The 23349-nt window shown below is 33.5% G+C and overlaps 1 protein-coding gene across 1 annotated transcript in view; it reads right to left on the bottom strand.

Annotated features, from left to right (window-relative positions):
* LOC111056679 (Down syndrome cell adhesion molecule-like protein Dscam2) overlaps positions 1-23349 on the bottom strand; it is a 262768-nt gene that overhangs the window by 171146 nt on the left and 68273 nt on the right. The window contains exon 3 of the mRNA XM_039421737.1: positions 163-334. Coding sequence (XP_039277671.1) covers positions 163-334 — 172 coding nt within the window. The remainder of the gene's footprint in view (positions 1-162; positions 335-23349) is intronic.

The raw sequence follows: 23349 nt of genomic DNA, 5'->3' as shown, positions 1-23349 counted from the left end.
GTAATTAAACATTCAAGCAGCCCAATTAATATACTTTTTTTTCAATAAATGTAGGCTATTGTGAAATAGGTAATAAATTTTATTTTCAATTTGAAAAAAACTGTATTATATTTTCAGATTATTTTCAAGGAATATTATAGAGATTTTTAGGTGATCTCATACCTGAGATAAGACATGTGATTGAGTTCGCGGCCTTCGCCATCGAGCCATCGGATGTCGGGCGGCGGACTGCCATGGGCCGAGCAAACCAGCAGAGCCCCACTTGAGTTGGATAGCTCCACCCACTGATCCGGCTCCTGCACGAACATAGGCCCTTGGCCGTGGCTGTTTATACCTGAAACATCATCACTCATCCATTCAGTCAACATCAGACACCATTCAACCAGTTGATACATCTTACAATCAAGTTTGTTTCCTCGGTCCTTCTTCAAAATTATTTCTTTAATATGTGAATATTTCCTATTTCAATGATACGATGTGTAATATTTTTCTTCTGTTTGGTTTTGAGGTATCTTAATTTGAAAATATTTTAGGACTTGTGGGAGTGAAGAACTACAATTCTTAGCTATTTGTGACTTTGTATAATCTTATCAAAATTTGGGAAAGGGATAGAAGAGAGGATACCTTATTGATCTCCTCCCTCATCATTTCCATGATGTACTTGATTTAATAATAGATTAAGAATGAGAAATTGTTATCAAAGTAGGCCACATTGAGAGCTTTTAGGGTCGGGGTCATATGTATCAGCTCAATTTAAACAGAGACACAGTCCGGGTCCTGTAGCTTTGCCCATCGGCGTAGGGCCACTAGACTACTGTACTAACCGTTCAAAAAAATCTTTGAAAATATATCCTTCCATAAGCAACAGATGCTCTTCTGTATCTTCTCGAAAGCAACGTGTTGCATCCGGAAAGAAGCCTATCAGCTGACATTCGTTCAATATGCTCTTTCCATTGTTGGTGATACGTTGCCACTCTCCCATTCATGTACTGAAGGCCTAGTACTGTAGTAGTTGTACTAGTTTTGTTTGTACAAAGAGGAACTGCATAACCCGAAATATACTACGCATCACCCCTCTACATAGTCTTCTACTAGTATTTCTGTGAACAGTAGACCTCGCGCACTTATAAACCGCAGCCTCCTCTTATACTGTCCATCAGATCATCAGAGTAAATCCAGTCTGTATGTCGTGTCGGCGAGATATCGGTGTGAAAACGGCTAATGGCTGTTGGGGTTGGTGCATGGATATTCAATTCAATTCAATTCAATTCAATTCAATTCAATTCAATTCAATTCAATTCAATTCAATTCAATTCAATTCAATTCAATTCAATTCAATTCAATTCAATTCAATTCAATTCAATTCAATTCAATTCAATTCAATTCAATTCAATTCAATTCAATTCAATTCAATTCAATTCAATTCAATTCAATTCAATTCAATTCAATTCAATTCAATTCAATTCAATTCAATTCAATTCAATTCAATTCAATTCAAATCAAATTTATTTCCTCCACAAAATTCAACAATTACAAAATTTAGGATAATGTACCTTAATCTAGTTTACTTACATTCTATCAACAAAATAAAGGTACAAGAGGTGGAAATGAAACCACTGGCATAAGTGAAAATCACTTGTTCGCCAGTAGGAGTAGCATATTGTCAAACTTCGGTCATCCACATCTAATTAAAACAAAAAAAAAAGATGTATACAAAATAACATAAATAAATTACAACTTATATTCTAAGAGAATTAATCAAGCTATGTATCGAGACTCTTAAATTTAGCAGAATAGTAGTACAATTACAATGGATGTAAATTAAATTATCTACACAATATACAAATCAAAATAATGACTCTCAGTTATCCATTTCTTAATATTCCTTGGTACACTTTTGGAAGGTAGTTCTATGATAAGCCCGGGTGGAATAGAATTTATTAGTTTTGGAGCTATATAAATTAATTGCTTACGAATAAGTGTTAGGTTTGAAACATATGATGCGAATTTGTACAAATTATACCTAGTCCTATGATTTTCATTATTTAATTGCATAAAATTAAAATTGTATCTACAAAAATATTTAATCACGCTCAAAACATACATTTGTCTTACTGTCATGACTCTAATATCCTTGAAAGCACTCATTGAGGGATAAATGGTTGGTTTATTCAATATTGTTTTTATTATCATTTTTTGCACTCTAAATAAAGGAGCTACATGCGTATCGAACGTACCTCCCCAAACCACCAAACCATATTGTAGCAATGATTGCACCAGAGCGAAGTACACCATTCTCAGCATTGGTAGCCGAAGGATCGATCTTAGTTTGTAAAATTTATAAGATACAAACCTCAATCTATCACAAAGGTAATCTATGTGTTTCTTCCATTTAAATCCCTGCTCAATTATAACACCCAAATATTTCAAGTGACTCGTTCTTTCAATTTCGGGGCAATCACAACAACCAGTATTAACATCAAATTCATTACAATTAATATGCAATTTCAGTTTACATGCCGTATCTTCCTGGCCAGTTATATTTCTTGAAAATGCAATATATTTTGTTTTTTTAATATTCAAACTTAGTGAGTTCATATCCAGCCATTTCTTTAGTAAGGAGATGCCTCTTGAGGCGGCTCCATACACTTGGTGCCATGTTTCACCGCAAAACAAGAGAACAGTATCATCTGCAAAAGAAAACACCTCGCCCCCGCTCAGATCCAATTTCAACAATTCATTTACATACAGCAAAAATAGGATTGGTGATAAGACTGTACCTTGAGGTAGGCTGTAGCCAGTAGGAGAGTCATTGATAACTTCACTAACTGAGTCATTAATAGTTAGAATCTGTGCCCTACGTGAAAGGTAACTATCAAATAATTTTAATGTAGTTCCTCTGATTCCAACCCTTTCTAGTTTACATAATAGGCGCTCATGAGATACTGTATCATAGGCCTTGGCCAAATCAATAAAGATAGCAAGAGTTTTCTTTCCTTTATTTAAATGATCTGCCACAGCGTTCGAGAACTGAATTAAAGCATCGTTAGTACTCTTATTATTTTGAAATCCAAATTGATGATCTTCAATTATCTTATGTGACTCTAAGAATTCCACAATTTGTCTTTTTATTAGCTTCTCCATTATTTTAGTTAATGAACTCACCATACTAATTGGTCTATAGTTTTCCGGTAGCTTCTTATCACCTGACTTAAAGAGAGGTTTTATCTTGGCTATTTTAAATAAAGATGGAAAAATACCCTCCTTAAAACATCTATTTACAATAAAAGTGAGTGGTTCAGAGACAAAGTCGGCTATTTCCTTTAGAGTTTTACTTTTGATACCGTCAATACCCGGACTGGTGTTATTCTTTAGACTAAGTATTGCGTTTTTTACTTCAGTTTCATTTACAGGTCTTAATGAAAATGAGTCATTCAATCTTGAGTTGTCTTTCTTGTATTCAAATTGAAATGAGGACTGGTTGTTGTCATATTTAGGTATTTTATCTGCATGAGTTTTTCCAACATTTACAAAATATTCATTCAATTCGTGAGCTTTTAATTGTATGTCATCATCTGAGTTTCCTTTCTTATTCAGAAGTTCATTAATATGGGACCATAGTTTCTTAGTATTATTTCCGCACTCATTGATTCTATTTTTGTAATAATCATACTTTGTTTTATATATCAAATTATTTAAGAGATTCCTATGAGTCTTAAATTGATTTTTCAAAACGGTGTTAAATGGTTCCTTTTTCAATTGCCTAGCAATTTTATCTCGTTTATTAATAGATTCAATCAGCCCCTGTGTAATCCATGGTTTAAGCGGTTTCTTCTTATGTCTCAATTTTATCTCGGTTGTAGAAAGGTGTATATAATGTGTAAGTGTATTAGTAAATTTTTCAACCATTGGATCAATATTTGTGTATATGGCATTATCATCATACAGAGCTTTCCATTCTTCTTGATTCAGATATTCTTTAAGTTTACTCATATTAATTTTAGTAAGTTTAGCTAATGACTGTGACGGGGATTTTGAGGATGTTATACCATCAACTTTTAAGTGAAGTGTGGTCGCAAAGTGATCAGTGATGTTTGTTTTAAAGATATTAGCGGCTTTCGGTTCGATTAAACTTGGTTTGCTTCTGAGAAATATATGATCAATACAAGAGTGTTTATTATCGGATATTCTAGTTGGCTTGTTAATTAGTGAACTAAATCCATTACAATTCATTACACTTATATACTCGAGTACTTCATTATCCATGCTCAACAAGTCAATATTTATGTCTCCAATAACTACAATATCTTTATCATTAGGAAGCGTATTCAAATAATTATTTAAGCTATTGTTAAAGACCTCAGTGTTACTATTAGGGGACCTATATATTGCAATGATTTGTATAATCAAACCCTTATCTAATTCGATCACTACACTCAGCGCATTAGCTTCCTCCAATTCACACTCCACCACATTTACATTATATTTATTTTTTACAAACATGCAAAGACTATCACATTTGTTCAATTTTGTTTGCCTATTAAATAGTTTATATTCATCCATATAGGAATCAATAGGTTTATTACCAGAATACCAAGTTTCCGTAAGAATTATAATGTCGAATGACAATTTAAAGTTATTGAGACATACAGTAAACTCATCAAAATTTTTATAAATACTTCGAATATTCATGTGCAGAAGATTCAGGTAGTTTATAGAACTTAATCCATTAGTACAGTGTAGATTGTAATTCATATAATCGTCTATTACTCCTGTCGCATACACATCCTCTCCTAAAGCCTCACACAATTCGTTAAAACTGTTCATATTTATAGAAAATTAAACTATGAGTATTATCTGAATAAGTTTATATTTCCTGGTTTACCTCATTGTTGGAAAACTCTTGTAGGTGATTCACATTCAGGTTTACTTCATTGTTGGAGAACTCTTGTAGGTGATTCACATTCAGGATTCTTATCGCTCTGGTGTTTTCATCCCTTCTAATGTAGATTTTTCCACCTCTCGTCCATGCAAACTTGAAATTGTTCTTCTTTATAAACTGTTTGGTCTCGTACAGTAGTTTCTTATTATGTGGGGATAAATTCTCGTTTATGAACACTGGGACATCAGTAAGATTATTATTTATACTAGTTGAACGGAAGTTGGCTTTTGGATCATTCTTAGACTTTTTTATTTCTTCGCGATGCTCTTTAAAGCAGCTTATCCAATTGTCCTTGGTCACCCTACTATGAAAAGATATAATTATAGGAGGTATCCCATGTTTACCCAAAGCAAGGCGATGTGCGGCATTGATGTCTTCCTTCCGATATTCAATTTTTAATGCCCTAGCGGTTGAGTCTATAATTTCGTATATATTTTCATTCTTTGTTAAAGGCACACCATGTATTTCAATATTGTTCCTACGCGTATATTGTTCCAATTCGCATAATCTAGATTGCACTTCACTTAAATTCATCTGAAGAATGGCATTAGTTTTTTTCAATTCCACATGTTCCTTTTTAAAAGTTTCAATTGTACGCGTATAATCATCAATCTTAGCCGAGAACATATCTACCGATTTCCCGAATTCCACCATGTTAGTATTCATCTTATTTAGTTCTTCTCTAAGAGATTGCACCTCCAGGCCCATACTGCTTCTTATTTCTTCCCTTATAATGTTTTTGATTTCTGCTAATATTTGCTCATCCATTCTTTTAGTGCACTGTTTACCACCAGCTTTGCAGACTGAACACTTCCACTTTGCTTTATTTTCTTTCGATAATTTTTTAATATTGCATAAAAATTGCATCCAATGAGGAGCTGCTGATTTTTTACCAAGTTACATTGAGATATTGAATTGCATGCGTCATGGCATGCAATTTATAATCAACTCGACAGCTGATTTATGATGAATAATTCTATAGTAAGATTTTTACTCTAATATTGACGTATGAAGGAGGCTCCTTTTTCCTTTCATATTATCCTTGAAATGCAAAATTCCCAAAAACCTTGTTTATACATCGACGCGCAATGTAAAAAGGAACATACCTGTCAAATTTCATGAAAATCTATTACCGCGTTTCGCTGTAAATGCGCAACATATTATAAACATTCAAATATTTAAACATATAAACATTTGAACATGAAGAGAAATGCCAAACCGTCGACCTGAATCTTAGACCTCACTTTGGTCGGTCAACTATGTTGTATTTGATGTTGTTTTGTGGTCAGAGCAAAGATTCTAGTATTATAATGGAATAGGTTCAATTGATGAAAACCAGGAAAATACAAATATTTATAATGCCTTGTAGTAAATATAACTAATTTTGTGGAATGCATGGATTTTTGCAGGGAAAATATTGATGGAAACTTTCATACTCTGAAAAGACCTGTGGAAATATTCTGTGTGGTATACATTGAATGGATAGAAAGTGAGGCTTCTAAGGGAGCATTTGGAAAGTTCCATTCCAAGATTCAATCACCATTGATGGAAACTCGGAGTCTCAGGGGCCGAAGCTGGGAAATAGTGGGTTTTCAAATCTAGGAATGGATAAAATGAAACCCCTGGACGACGACGAAGGGATCTAATTAACGTCGGTGAAAGGAAGGCGCAAAAGAAGAAGAAAGAAAGAAAGGAAATAGAAGGGCTTCGACAAGACTGAGGCTGGAATAATGGAGCGGTGGAGAAAGAGTCCCTTTTTCATCTGAGAACAATGTAGTCGATACCTATCATGGGATTAGTCGTTGATTTCGTTTGCCAGAAACACATGCGGCCCTGGATGCCTCAATACCGCCTCACTGCCTTCTCAATCCTGTTTTCTCCATCAGGCACTGTCACTTCAATGCGCCTTCGGAAATCTAATAAAACTACCTTAGACAGATGTCATGAACAAGAAACGTTCTGCACTTTACTTGGCGGGAGAGTGTGTGTGTGTGTTTGAGTTGTGACATCTCAAACAAGTGGGAAGTAGCCTACATTTTGAGCGATCTAGAATTTATTTCAATGTGAATTAGCCATGTTGTTGGAGATATCAACTCGTGATGCTCTTGTTAAAAGTGGACAATCGAACAAATGAAGAGGCTACTCCAATATTGTTAATCTGACCGCAATGATTTTCTGCATGTTGTAAGGGGTGCTTAGTTATAATAGTAATATCACGAAAAAGCTTCCTGATTAATAGGAATGGATTAATTGAAAGGTTGAACTCAACGAGCTGTGAGAGTTGAGAAGACGCATTTCAAGAAGTATTTTATTATAAGAATGATGTCTGTTGATTCTCATTCTTTTAATAGATTAATACTATTCAACTTTTCTACAAATTACTGTTATGGTATTGATCCTCACACATTGATCCTTTTGATCATCGAGTATTCAATTTCATGGAGTATCCGGTTATGAGGATCGAATCGGAAAATCCAATATGATGTGATACGTTATAATCAGTCTCATTTCCACTCATTAATATTAACGAGTGGACCCCCACTTCAACGGCCCCCCTCCCGTTTCAACGGTACACAGGGCCGTTGCGATGTGTACAATGTCTTCTGTATAAAGAAGTGGATGCTCATCCAGTGTAAAACAATCAACAAAGGGCTTTAAAGGTACAATTCAATCAGGTAAGCCCTGGAAACGTTGTCATGTGTATATTTTATGGTATATCAAATAGATTTTTATTTTCATCTGGTTGAAGCTTTGCAGAATATCAATGAAACTTATTGATCTGTGTTGAACAGTGTCAATCGTTTATTCTCAATCACAAAATAATTATGAATGAACTGACTTGTTGGCACAGCAAACTTATTCTCAATTTTGATACGACAATATTTTGAACCAATTTTTTTATCATATCGATGACTAAAATATGGGTAGTATTAATACTTTTTTCAAATACAAACATAGATTGGAATAATGATCCTCAATCCTCTACGAAAAAGAAAAAAAAAGAAGAAGAAGAAGGATGAGATTTTCTATCACTGTATAATTTCGAAGAAGCCTATTAAACTAATCTACATATAAATTCCTCTCGAAAATTGTCAGCTATATCTACAACCACATCACTAGAAAAATACATATGAAATATTAATATCAATGAGGAAGGAATAGCTTAACAGAGATTCTAGAACTTTAGAATGAGATTCATCTCAAAACTTGTACATTTTCTCATTTGGCAAGTGATTTTTACCGCAATAGACCGGCTCGAATGGGCCTTTTCTGTTGTATCATCAATATGACGGTGTCAGTGTGGCGCGGCGCGGCGAGCATTGTTCTGCCGTATTTGGACTAGAAGCAGTGGCAGTGGCAGAGCCCTCTTTCGATGATGAGCGCGCTTCTTTTGTTTCTGCCATCCACCACAGACAGCCACTGCTGCCATGATCAATACACCACAACCATTCTTTTCTCTTAGAAACAGAGACGAGAAGTAGAAAAAGAACAGAAAAACAAAAACAACAATGCGAGGGAAGTCATTGAGTGAGTTTCTGCACTGAGCTGTCGAGTGAGTGAAGTGGAGATGAGGTGCTGAGACGAATGAGGGTCGAAATGAGTGAGGAATGAGGCACGAAATGAGGAGCAGGATCGAGTTGAACGGAACCTGCATGTCAATCATGCGCTGCGCCCTTTTGACTTGTGGGCAAACTTGGGGCCTGAAGCCTGAAGAAGGCAGGAAACTTGAGTCACTTTAATGAGGCTCTGAAACATAAGTGGACTGGGAGGGTTGGCCTAACTGGCGCAATACGTGATGATTGATGACTGCTTGGATTCAATTAAACCATACATTGAGGAAAACTGTTTTTTCAACAAGCAATTATTATACTGAATAATAGCATACATCTTCACATCCTCATTCTACAACAGCGTGTAATTTTATTCATATTTTTTTTCCTTCAAACAATTTTCATACAAATGAAATGAAATTGACTTAAAAAAGCCAGTTCATATTTCAACTTTATGACCATAGTCCTGTAACTTAAATTCATGAATCAACATTATCCTCAAATCATTTCAATTAAGATGACGTAAATTTCCGAAACGAGTCGTTAATTTAAATGATTTAAAGATAATTATTGATTCATGGATTCGAGTTACAGGATTTAAATACAGTCTCTCATATGAATACTGTACCCATTCCCATTGCATGACATTGACACTGAAGAATCGTCCATTTATAAACGATACTTTTAGTTCAGGATACAAAAATAGTGATAATAATTAAATTTCCAAATAATCTGAAACCTCAATGAATTGTACATCGATCGTCAAGGTGAGGATTGATTTAATACAAAAATAACTATAATTATTGAATTTTCAGATAATCTGAATTTGAAACCTTGATCATACATGGATCGTCAAAGTGCGAAAGTTCTATGGATTTATTCAACTTGGAAAAGTGAAAAATACAATCTATGAATTCTTATTTCAATTTGATGTTTATTCTTATATAAAATATAGAAAAATATAATTTTGTGGAAATACAATAGTATATTTCGCACCTAGGGCCGAAAATGAGATATTTCCGGCTCGAAATCGGTTTTTAAGTCCGAGGCCGTAGGCCGAGGACTAGAAAAGATTGAGAGCCGGAAATACATTTTTGCCCATGGTGCGAACGCTATTTTTCGCCACACCAAAAAAAAACTTCCCAATATATAAGAAATTAAAAAATAAATAAAATTCAACAGCCTATTTTGATAGTTTGAATCTTGGTTATGACAACTTTCACTGTCAATTAATTTCAATATTACTAATTAATAATTTACAATAGTGACAATATTTTTATACTATTATTTCGAATAATTGTTTGAATTTTTATAGCTCGCGCTTTGCGCCTGGTGCAATATCTCATGGATAGATGGATGAATAGAATTTTCATTACTATTTTGAAATAATGTGATTAAAAAATTAATATAATTGCATATTTCATAGTTTTGTCTCAAAATATATCTAAAAAATTGATTGAAATTTAAATTACGGTAACTAATAAAAAATAGCTAATAAAAGTCGAAATTCATCGACAAAAAAAAATGTCACTGACCGAGGTTCGAACCTAGATCATGTTTGTATTCACTGAACTTTGGAATTCTGATGTACTACGCCTTTATGCTCTCGGCCATTGCATATTTTTGTTCAATGAGGCCAGTAAGTCATTTAACGTATGTAGGCTACTATAATATAGTGTAGGCCTATAGCGGCAAACTTGAAGCCGGTTCGCCGGCATTTTCACAACAAAATATTGCTCTGAAAATAGTTAAATCATAGAGAAAGCATTCGAAGATTCAATCTTGAGTGGGCCTAATGTTTTCTCTATAAGGTTTGATATCGAAGAAAAATTATCTAAAAGTTTTAATAATGAATTACGGAAAAATTACTAGGAATTTTTCAGTCAAAGCTGAGTTTCACCAGTAGGCTTACCTTAAACTTTAGATCTCTGCTGTATTTTCCTATTATTATTGTTGATTGTATTGCATTAAGAAGTGGAATTCGATAATAAAAAAGAAACAATTATTACTCTACCTCACTTTTAAATATTGATACAATTATTGTACTTTGATTTCAAATTCGATTCTTCACTTTTAAAGACTTGCGATACTTACCTTTCTGACAATGGACAATGCAGCCAACATTATATTGTTGAGGCTATGGAGATATCATCGTATTCTATTGTTTGACATCAAAAACACAATAATAAATATTAAATTATGAAACAGTAATTTATAAAATATATTATTATAGACATAATACCGCGATTCACGATACATAATTATATAGATTATTACAGTCATTATGAGATTATCTCTCTATGATTTTTGTGAGATCGGACACGATCAGCTGTTATCCAAGGTCATTTTACAGCCCTAGGGCTGTAAAGTTTTACCGGCCTGGTCGGAAAACAATCACTTTCGGCCTCCATATGACGCACGTAAACCAGCTCATTACATCCAAGTGTGGCGAAAAATATATTATTGCTCTCAAAGGATACTACTTCTATTCACGATTGTAGCCATAAAAATGATGAGAGGATCAGTTTCTTTCAAAATAAGTTTCAGAATATCCCTGTGATAAAGGAGGTTATTCTTAATTCACATACAAGTTCATTGTTATTTGAAGTTCTTATTTGAGAGTATTGAATTAAAGTTGAACCACGAACAACTCTGTTGATTTGACGAATGGTAAAATGCTAAGAATAATAACCAGGATGTCACAATTCAGAAGGAAATCAACTCGATAGTTTTTGGTACAACAAAAACTCGAATGTATGTTGATAACTCAAATGTATCATTAGGAATAATTTTAATCGATTAAATCCAGTCGAATATCAATCTCATAAAAAAAACTTGGAGAATGGAGTGCTAGGCTATGAGTTATCCTTATGATCTGAGCTTTTCAGTTGACTGAAAAAAATTCCAGATTTGGAACTCTTCATCCCTGTGTTTGTTCACTGCTGGTTGAAATAGTGTATCATTCTTTTTTCATACTTCCTCCTATGACGCTTTTGGATATTCTCTTGTGAGCAACAGCATAAGAGAAGAATATATCACAAAAAAATTCGATCAAACCTCCCTTTTCTCCTATGATCACAAATAATCGAGATCTATGATCTCTTTCAAGCGAAATTCCTTGGTTCAGGAAAGTCTAAAATCATATTTATAACTTCTGAGGCTATTTATTTTCTCAATTGAATTACAACAGCTTCTAGGAAAATAATTCTGGTTTAAGAGGATTTAACTGAGTTTTATCTCTTCACTCGAAATGAATCACTTTGCAGTAACAAATAGGAGTTGATATAATCCAGTTTGACTATTTAATCCATGATGTAGAGTATAAGAACACAGAGTGATAAATGAATAAAGAGATAAATGAAATGTAATTCCGTTCAAACTGGAAACTGTGGAAACGCACAACACACTTAGTCATTCGACGTAATATTGAATAATCTGTAAATAATAATATAATTACAGCTACATAATATGCTATAGAGAATTCTGAAGTTGTTGTAACATATAAGAGAAATAAGTGCTACAGTGAACGTTTTTCAGAATACTTTGTGCAGACATACTTTTCAAAGTTGAATAGAAGTCTGAAATTTTCGGTGGAATATTAATTGCAGCTTTGAGTGTAGTGAGTCATGCAGCTCAAAGCGAGACTGCTGGCAAAGAGTTCATTCAACGCATAATCGATTGATACTTCAGATGCACGTCAGTCGGCTGCTCTGGAGTCTCAAAGACTGGAAATCCGGGGCGAAAAACGTTTTGGGTTTAGTTGAGTGGAATGGAAAGTTAAATATCAGTTAACCACACTGGATCTTTTAATTGTTTCCATTCGTCTACGTCGCGGTCTATTATCCGTCGGTTTTATTAATGGGCATTAAATGTTGAGAACAGCTGGTGTTATTCACTGAAGCATAGCTGTGCTACGCAGACCAGAAGCACTCAGCCCCTAATAGCTTTCAATTATAAAATGAATGACCGTTGGCAAACTTCACTCCGCCAAACTTTCGGAGGTGTAATCTGACATCCATTGATGAATGAATATGAGTGTCAGATCCTTTCCAACGACAATTTTAGCATATTGATCAAGTTGGATCCAATTTAGCTCGATATTATCAAACTTAATAGTATCTATCAAACATTTAATTGATTAACGGAAGGTGTGAGAATGGAGCTTCAATGCATTCCGAGCTTTGCCTAAAGCATTTACAAGTACATTTAAATTAACAGACGGATCAACAATTGAGCTATTGGAAATAATAAATAATTCATATTTGACCTATTATCTAACTATCAGATATGGAAAAGTGCTTCTATTATTGATATAAGAAATTATTCTTCACAAATAACGGGAGTGGTGGAGAAAATCTTGAGTGCGACATGAACGAAACCTTTGGTCATAAGTTGATAGATTTCTTTACTACCATATTATTTTATCTCGTCCTTTAATAGCATTTTAGAGAATTGGATGCAAAAGATTAACCAGCACTAGTCTATTGGAGTTTCACTTATTCTTTAGATCAGTACGATCCTATTATTGTAAATTTGATTTTAAATAAGCATAAGAGTTAGTATATTATTGTTAAAAAATCATACTTCTTTCTCTAAAATATTAAATTTTGTAATCTTTATTTAATTGTAAACATATTTTATTTCGTAAGGCAATAAATTTGATTTGGTACACATATATCAGTATTTTTCTAGTTTCTAACTCACTAAGACAGTAGTGCTACAGGGTCTTCTTCATCTCTGCAACAGTGAATTAATATTGAAATCTGAGAAGTGGAAAAAGGCTTCTTTCTCGTAATCCACAAGACGAATGTGCTATCCTAAACAAGACTTGAAATATCAATTCATCATCATTTTGAAACAGATAACACTATTCAGAGTAATAAATCAGAGTAATCAAGCAATATCAAGTCTGATAGTGATACTATCCTATACTATTAAACGAGCAATTTCTGTTTATATGTTTATATATACGTATGTGACCGGATCTCGAAAACGGCTCTATCGATTCACACAAAATTTGGAACAAAGTAGGTTTATGATATGAAAATTCGATTTCACTAGGTCTCAACCCTGGGATAAATCTCGCTGAAGGATATTGAAAGGATAAATACGTCCTTGGAAAAAAAGCTGGAAATTATGTCGTCAGAGGAGGTGCAGTTCAGAAGCCCGTAGTTGTTGTACACTACAACAAAGGCAAATCATTCATTGATAGGAGTGACCAAATGACATCGTATTCCTCACCTCTACGAAGATCATTGAAGTGGTACAGGAAAATTGCCTTTGAATTACTATTGTCAACATCAGTCATCAACGCTCATTCTCTTTTCACCAGTGTCACCAAGAACGCCATGACTATCACAGAATTCAAAGAAGAAATAGTGACTCATCTTATCTTCTACTCAAAGAAAGTGACTACTCCACGCCCTTCATTGGAACTTCAGTCTCAGCATCAAAATGAGCACAAACTTGAGAAGACAAAAGAAAAACTAAAGTGCAAATCATGCTACAAGGCATTGGTTGAAAAGTGTGGAAGGAAAGAAGCACAGAAAAAAACACCTAAAGTGAATACTAAATGTCAAGTTTGTATGATAACAGTATGCAAGAAGTGTTTTTTTGAATCACACTCTTTTTATTCAAAAAAATTAACTGTTGAAGGTGCAAAACTTTGAATAGACAGTAATTTGCATTCTTATTTTTTTTTCTAAATGTCAAGTTTGTATGATAACAGTATGCAAGAAGTGTTTTTTTGAATCACACTCTTTTTATAAAAAAATGAACTATTTTAGGCATTGAAGGTGCAAAACATTGAATAGACAGTAATTTTCGTTCTTAATTTTTATTCTTTGACCGTCAAATAAAAATATAAAGTATTAAAAACAACTGCTTTTCTTGATTTTTAGTGTGAGGGACACTTGAACCCCTCACTCCAGTAGTGATGATTTGTCTGTGGTGCTATGAGGGACACATTTATCCCACACTTTAAATTTTTAAATTTAATAATTTTCAACAAAATATTGATATGTATAATGAATTTGAGTACTATAACAGATGAATAAACAAAAAAAAGTTTTTTATGATCGCAGCAATACGGTGAAGACAAGCTTTTCACTAGTAGCAGTCAACCTGCTACGAAATCATGTTTACTTCAGAAAGTCCGAAATAGTCAACGTTAGTGAACAAAACTGTCTACTAACTTTGCGAAATAGTAACTATGCTGTTAGTGTAGGATAGTACATAGTATATGAACAAACATTGTAGCAAACATACTATACTAAATCGAATTCATAGTATATATTTGTAATTGATGATGTGTTTGTTTTTTGAAGTGTGAATAAATTGTTATTTTGATGAGTGATTTTGATTTGGACTGTAGTATACATTTGAGAAGGGGAAGTTTTGGGCATACGCCTGTTGTGCCTCCACATATAACTAAATAATTAATTGTACGACTGAAAAAAAAAATAAATATAAACTACAAATTCAATTTTTCGTTACAAATTTTCTATGCTTTTACACTCCAGAGCGAAGCTCGGTCCCCCGATATTCAGAGTAATACAATAATCTCTCAATACCTACAGTATTATCAATAATAATCAATCGATCAATCAATAATTTTATTCAATTCAACACAATATACATTGAATAAACCAAAATACAAAAAATCACAATAAAAAATAAATGACTATCCTAATAGAATACAAAATACAACAATAGGCTCTATGGTGGGGTGTGCTGAAAAGAAAGAAAGGAGGAAAAATACCTAGCCAACTATGGTTTCCCATGTAATAGGCAGGTAGATGCTTCTTCAATCTCAATAGTAGTCGAACGAACCTTTTATGGCTGACTGTAATCAGATTTTCGACCAGATCAAGTTATCTGAAATTCAATGCCATCCAGCATTCAGTTGGTCCATCTCCATAAGCAGTGACCAATTTTAGTTGACGTCAATCTTCAATGACTGTCAACAGACATCAACGTGAGCTGAACATGAACAGCATCAGCATGCGGCCAGCATCCGCCATTTTATGAACAGAATCAATCGCCAAACTAGAGAACAGGAACAGAATACATAATAGGATTCAACAAGTCCCAGCTGATCAGACCAACCTCGGGAGTGTAATTTAGTTTCGCATTCACGGGCAGACAGGAGGCTGGTGGTTGTGGTGGGAGGGTGAAGGGGGTAAGGGTTAGTGTTGTTTGTCAATGAAAAATGTTTGCTCGAGTGCCGCAAGTCGGGTTTCCTATCGACTCGTACGATGGAGAAATTGATTTGGAGTCTATGCTAGCAGACGTGAGCAAATGTTTTCTAGGTTATAAATGAAGGAGGATTGGTTGGAATATTGCATTCATCGGTTGACAAAGAGAATACAATCATTAGAATTGAATCATCTCATCCAGGTAAAGGTGCTGATTTCCAGTGATAAAGCTATCAAGTAGGAAAAAAGCAATGTATCAAATCATTATCTTCCAGTGATAGAACACTTAGGGCCGGTTTCCGAGCTCGGGATTTAGCCAAGTCCTAGACTTTAAACAGCTGGAGTCAGAAAATTGGCTTTCCAGAACGGGGCGTAGTTGCAGCTTTTATAACAGTAGTCGTAGTTTTTATTTTCTCATTTCTATAATTGGAAACGTTTTCCGTTGACGAAATTAGACATTCCTGAATAATTCAAAATAGCTGAAACTTTACACTATTTTCTCTTTATTTTATTTTGTGTTCAATTTTCTAGTTTTTCGAAATTTAATTCAAACGTTTCTATTCCAATGACTGCGACTACGCCCCGTTTTGGAAAACCAATTTTCTGATTTCAGCTGTTTAAAGTCCAGGACTTAGCTGAATCCCGAGCTCGGAAACCGGCCCTTAGTATATAAATTTACGAGGATTCTATATTCTTTAGAGGATTCAGGTTAACGAGATTGTCACCTAGTTCATTCGTATGCAGTACTATTTCATTTTGATGAACACAGTAATATTGATGGAAAGACAACAATGAAAATGGTGAGTATTCCAGTGACAGCTCATGAATGCGTATGTACCATTCATTCTCAACTACATCTGCTCACTTCTACTATCCTACTCATCCATCACTTCCTTCTCTTCATTGTCTTTTCTTTTGCATTTCTCTTACTCCCTCTGATTTCTTTCTTCCCCTTCTTCTTTCACATTCCTCTTCAATGATCTAAAAATTTGAATATACTAATAAATGATACAAAAATTAAATGAATGAATACGGTACCTATTGTAATGAATCTTTTGAGTAAATCTCATGAAAGGAGAGAATTAACTAGAAAAATTATAATTACCCTTATAAAATCAAAGGTTTGCCAAACGAACAGTTAGCACCCGAGCGATAAGGCTTCCTTATCAACAGCTGAGTATAAGATAAGAGTACCGCTTTGTACTACGCATTTTTTCAAAGAATTATTTAATAATTATTTGCAGATTAAGTACAAATCATTTATAAATTATTGTTCATTGAACTTTTGGAGGTTACACTTTTGTTTACAATTGATCAGATGTTTTGTAGCAGCTCAGACACAGCTGACTGACTCAATATATTATAAATGTCATGCCGGGTTTTCATGCAAGCTATAATATTATTTCTAGAATTAAGAACTATTCAAGAAGGAAAATCTGGTGTGGTACACTCACACAACTTTCCTTGCTCATATTTGAAACTACGATCAGACTTCTGTATGTATGTATATATATATATATATATATATATATATATATATATATATATTTTACTCTCGTAGTGCTCCTAGCAAAGTGTCCTCCGGACGTAATCTGGGCTCTCGACTGGGGAATCCCCACTACTGTATTTAGAAACAGGTCTCCTATTGGGCGAATGGAATCAATTTGACCAATCGTCGCGTGGCTTCTACAGCCTTTAGACCAAATAGTAACTGCAAAATCGGTAGTTTGTATAATTTCAAAGCTTGCTGTTTTCCAACTTATCGCATTTTATGTCGCGACAAGAAGGCTAAGTTTTAGAGATAATTCCATAATCTACATTCCTCGACGACTCGGAGCCACAATTTTTAAATATCTATCATGGGAAACTCGAAGTCATGGCCGTTCATAATAGAGAGAGAAATAATTTATTTCGCTAACTCACTTACAATAATGGCTCTAGTCTATTGCGTATTAAATTTACTATTATAACTTGGGAAAAGGCCTGAATTAAAGACAGTGCCCGGCACACTCCCCTTCCTTCCGGTGTGAAACACGCAAAAGAAATCTAATCAGGATATGTTACCATAGAGGCATTCTGTATGATTTGGAGAGTCGAATTTCTGGATTGATAGTAGGATCCATTTGAAGCGGGCCCTCTTCAAAGAAATCTCTTTAATCATTCCGAAATTCAGCAAAATGTATAACTAATTGAGATTTGTGGCAAGAGTCTTTAAAACTGTGGCGAGAGGCGGGACAAAACAATATGGGCGTGTCCACCTTTTAAGTAGGTACTAAAGACGGACCGAGTATAATAATCTTGAATACTTCAATCACTTTATTGAGTCCCTGGTTATTTTCTTGGCAAACTCTAACAAGGGAAAACGTTTAAAAGACATCATAGTTTTAATTGGTCCTATGTTACTCTGCTTTTGTAAAATACAGAGTACGTTGATTATAATAGTAAAGGATGAAACCTTTTCACTCTGCTGAATGTATTGAAATCTAACTATCATTACTATAGAGTTGAGAGTGCAATATATTTTTAACAATATAAAGCAATTCAATAGGCAATACTATTCTACATCGACTACGATTGAGATAGTAGTCGAGGATAATAATGGTTGAAACTGCAACGCTAGCGAGCCATCGGAGAGCAATGACACACGCTTGATGTACATTCCGTAGCTATGAAAATTTCTATCCATATTGTATTCCAGCAGGAAATCTCCATCACTGAATATATTAAGTGAACTAAAACGGAAGCAGTTAAACTGAATACACCTATGATAAGATTAATTGTATTAATCACGGAAGGTAAACTATAAAGAATAGGGATATCAACAAAATAATATGAATATAAAGCGAATAGAATATAAAATATGAGGCCTTAGACATTATTCTTATTATTTTATGAATGGGAATATTTTATCTATATGTACTAACTCCTAACTATGTGAATGTATAATTCTAACTATGATGGATGAGTATAAGCTATTGAAAATGGGTATAGTATAGAATATTATGATAAATCGTCTTATGCTAAATAACTTATTATTATTATTATTATTATTAGAGACATCATTTACATACATTGTATTATGACTGTTGATGACTTCAAAAATTGATCATCACCCGATTTACCAAACATCAATTATCTACTACCGTGAGAAAACGTACAATCATTTACCACGAGTATGCAGCCGATCAATGAAATAAATTAAACCTAATTCACCTACCTAAATATATTTAATATTACGAAGTTAATAACATAATTTAATGACTAATCTAGTTGCGCAAGTTAGTACATTCCGGATTTCTTCTATATACATTATATTGTCACGTAACAAAATCTTGACTAAACCCTTCATGAACCCGTAATGAATCCTTCTAACAAATACGGTAAATATCCTTTTATCATAACTCGTTTTCTCCTTTCTCCTTCTCATTCATTAGGAATCATCTCGTTGAGTGTATAGGGACAAGGCTACAGAGTGGCGCCATACTCACAAAAACTTATCCAATTATAACTCACGACAAAAAATCTTGTCTTCAATAGACTGATCTGTTTCCTATTTTTTTCCGATCTGTTTCGGATATTTTTCAACATGACTCAGGCGTGATTTTGCATTCTACAATCATGAGAAAAACTCTTTTCATTATAATATTCCAGTAGGAAACTTCTACCACAGAACGCTAGTCAAAACAAAACTATGATCGAGTGCCAGGCTATTATTTATCGCAAACTCAAAGTACGTGACATTTTCTCTAAACACTGGAAGCATAATTTTCATCGCATGATTTAATAATATGAAAATTCAACTGGAACAACTAGCTTAGGACTGCTAATGCTTGACTTCTGATCATCAACATTATGAAATTTACCAATACATTAACACATTAATAGACTACTATTACACTATTACTGATTCTCAAGTTCACTGACATTTTCAACCTTACTGGAGCCTCACATAATTATTTCTCAACAATAAATTTCATATCCAACTAGTTTCAATTACTCTACTAGATCTCAAAATATCTCAACTTATTCACAGGAAAACTTGATTGCAATTTTACTATTCATCATTTAAAAAATTGATCATTTCATTAAAGATTTTCCTGATTTTTTTTATTTATTATTTCTTTTTGACTACTTATCTCTAAAGGGTCCTACTACTGTTAATTACCTCAATTTAATTTTCCCAACAAAAATTCTATTTCCTTTTTGACACAATTTACTACATATTTCTACTTTATATCCCCATTTAAATTTTTATTAACCTTTCAACTCTCAACTACAGAATAATTTAAACTCATGCTTAACTCAAGAGATTTTCCCTTTTCATTTCAAATTCAACTAGAAGAATTTCACTGTTAATTTATTTTAATTTAACCCGTTCAGTACTGTTCCAATATTTTTCTACTTTCACTGATAACCATTTTAACATTACCTAGGTACTCGAAAAGGTTTCTCTGTTATTTTATTGTATACCTTAACTAATCACTTAAATATCATTGTCTAAAACTTTCAATTTTCGTTACCATACCAAATTTCTAAGCAACTTTAAACTCTATAATACCCCCTTTTTTTCCAATTATTACTTGTGTTTTTGCGGCTGACTTTCCTACCAAACATTAACGAACCTTTTGACTGGGCTTTCCTAAACTGCATTACTCTGATTGTTTTCCTTACAATCACTACGAAGACTCACTAAATATTCTAGATTTCGGTTTACGTTATTCTACTGACGAGCCCCATAACTCTCGAATGAACCAGACCGTTTAGAGCAGAGTGGCGCAGTTGTGTGCCTGCACTTTTTAAAAGATAATAGATAAGATAATTTTGAATAAAATTTAGAATTTAGAAATAGGCCGACACATCTAGAAAATACCTGAGTCTATACCTAATTCATGCAGGTGAACGGGCTAGAGTCAAGAAAACTTCAATAATTAATCTTGCCATGCCTGATTTAATAGGTTTATACTATAGAATAACACTACAATTTGAAATAATAGAAAAATACAAACAGCTTCAATAAACATTGGCAGCTAAAATCGAACAACAGAAACAACAATATCGTGTTACTTTGTTGACATTCTTCATCTGATTCGGGGCGCATTACTATCCCCGTTTAGATAGCAATACGTCACAAAACCAAACAGATCAGTCATAAAATAACCAATCAATTTCAACATGAAATTACTCAAGAAAGAAAAAAACCCGTTGAACCCAATTTCGTCGATAGTAACCCATATAACCCATTTCATAATAATTTTGAATCCCCACTTTTTATTGACATTCTCGAATGAACCTTTGTTTCACTACACTGCACTTTCGTTGGTTTGTACGTTGCTTTATCGTCGGGGTTACAGTACCTTGTTTTTGGCGGTGAGCTTTTACCGGTTGAATGGGCTTGACGCAACGTCCTCTTACGTCCCTAGACCTGTCGTCTGACGGGTGTCTTGAAGCGGTTTTACATAAAGTTGCGGAACCAAAGGGGTGGTAGTACAAGAAGTTGGTTTGGGGACACACATGAACCGCTGTAAATAAATGTATTACAGCATTAATTTCTAACTCTTCCTACAATTCATCAAAGCTAAAACAGGAGTTATCTAATGATTACAATTAATTAAATTCTCTCATTCTTTGAATCCTCATTTTATATAGATTTTTATCTTTAAACTACTGATTCTTTTTATCAGAATTAATGGATCTTTCTTCACAAATAATTCAAATTGAAATGATGCTAACTTATATGATATTTTTGGTTTGGTTTGCGAAATCAAATATAATTTTTCATATAGTAGCTCGGCTAGTATTGTTGGAAACTTGTGCGCCAGCCAACATTTATTTTATTTATTATTTATGAACTATAGGACACAATCCAAGTGTAAATAACGGGCATTCGCCCAAAACTGCTCAGAACCTTAATTAAAAATGAACATTCCAGAGTTTATGATTTGATTTACCTACAAATACAAGTCCAAAACTAGTATCAACTAAAATTATGAATTATCATCTAATAAAACAAGACACTTTATAACACAATAAAAGAAAAAAATATTGAAAATTTCACTTAAGGAAAGATAATGTTTGCCTTATAAGATTCATCTTGTGAAATTTTTACCTTAATTAAATAAAATTAGTAAACACATAGAAAGTAATTTAAATTGTATTAAAATTTGAACATTCATTAATATTAATTTCCTGGAGAAGAAAAACTTTCTTCTTCATCTATTAAGATTTCTATCATAAAAAATTACTAAATCATTCAAAAGCCTTAATGACATAAGAAAACAGAGTCTGAAAAATATAAATTAAAAAATGTCATAAACTCAATATGAACAATTCTTAAAAGTTTCCTTCCAATTTAAAGGCTATCTTCCTGACTTTCAGCAATACTCTACGATAATATATCTCCAGAACAATAACTCAAATGTAACGTAACTGAAACTTTCTATACTTCTGTAGAAAAAAATTATAAGTATCTTCCATCACTAATAAAATCAAAAGGATTATTCTCAATCAATATTATTAACTTGAAAAAACAGGCTTGTTGATAAAATCTTTTGATTGAAGTTTCACTTAATTATTTCCCTAAATTATATTTTAACCTTAGTTTACGTACCTTAGCGGTTATTTGAAGAAACAATTATTCGTACATGATGAAGAAACACAATTAAACCTTTCAGGACATGGCACTACTAGTAAATTTAAACATTAATAAAAAATAAAACTAGCTCCTACATTAACTACTGAAATAAACTTATAAACCTGCCCAAAAAGGGCGAAACATAGTGACTACATCTTTACTCTCGTAGTGCTCCTAGCAAAGTGTCCTCCGGAACGTAATCTGGGCTCTCGACTGGGGAATCCCCACTACTGTATTTAGAAACAGGTCTCCTATTGGGCGAATGGAATCAATTTGACCAATCGTCGCGTGGCTTCTACAGCCTTTAGACCAAATAGTAACTGCAAAATCGGTAGTTTGTTATAATTTCAAAGCTTGCTGTTTTCCAACTTATCGCATTTTATGTCGCGACAAGAAGGCTAAGTTTTAGAGATAATTCCATAATCTACATTCCTCGACGACTCGGAGCCACAATTTTTAAATATCTATCATGGGAAACTCGAAGTCATGGCCGTTCATAATAGAGAGAGAAAATAATTTATTTCGCTAACTCACTTACAATAATGGCTCTAGTCTATTGCGTATTAAATTTACTATTATAACTTGGGAAAAGGCCTGAATTAAAGACAGTGCCCGGCACAATATATATATATATCATTGTTTTCAGAGTACTTTTTCCTTTGTGTAAATTGTAAAATTCGATGATTTTTTTAGTCGTCAAAACAGCTGTTCTACAGATGAAATATCTCTACTATGTTTTATTTTTATGAACTGGGCTACCTACCTACCTCATGCACGAGAAGGAGGTTACTAAGTCCATTTCTCAAGGATAGGGTGGACCCCCCATTAGTTTCCCAAAAAAGGAGACTCATGCCAGTTGATAGAGCTGATAAATAACTATACAGGGTATGAATTTGAAAAAAATCGGGTCAAGTTATTTTTGAAAAAATTGTGAAAAACATGGTTTTTTAGTAATTATACTCCTTTTTACTTTCCTTGCCCTATTACCATAGGTAAGGAAAGTATTGCTTTCCAAAAAAAATTAAGGTA

Source organism: Nilaparvata lugens, chromosome 2 (assembly GCF_014356525.2).
Source record: "Nilaparvata lugens isolate BPH chromosome 2, ASM1435652v1, whole genome shotgun sequence".
Classification (NCBI taxonomy): domain Eukaryota; kingdom Metazoa; phylum Arthropoda; class Insecta; order Hemiptera; family Delphacidae; genus Nilaparvata; species Nilaparvata lugens.
The sequence above is the reverse complement of the archived record's forward strand: the minus strand, read 5'-3'. Positions and strand labels throughout refer to the sequence as shown.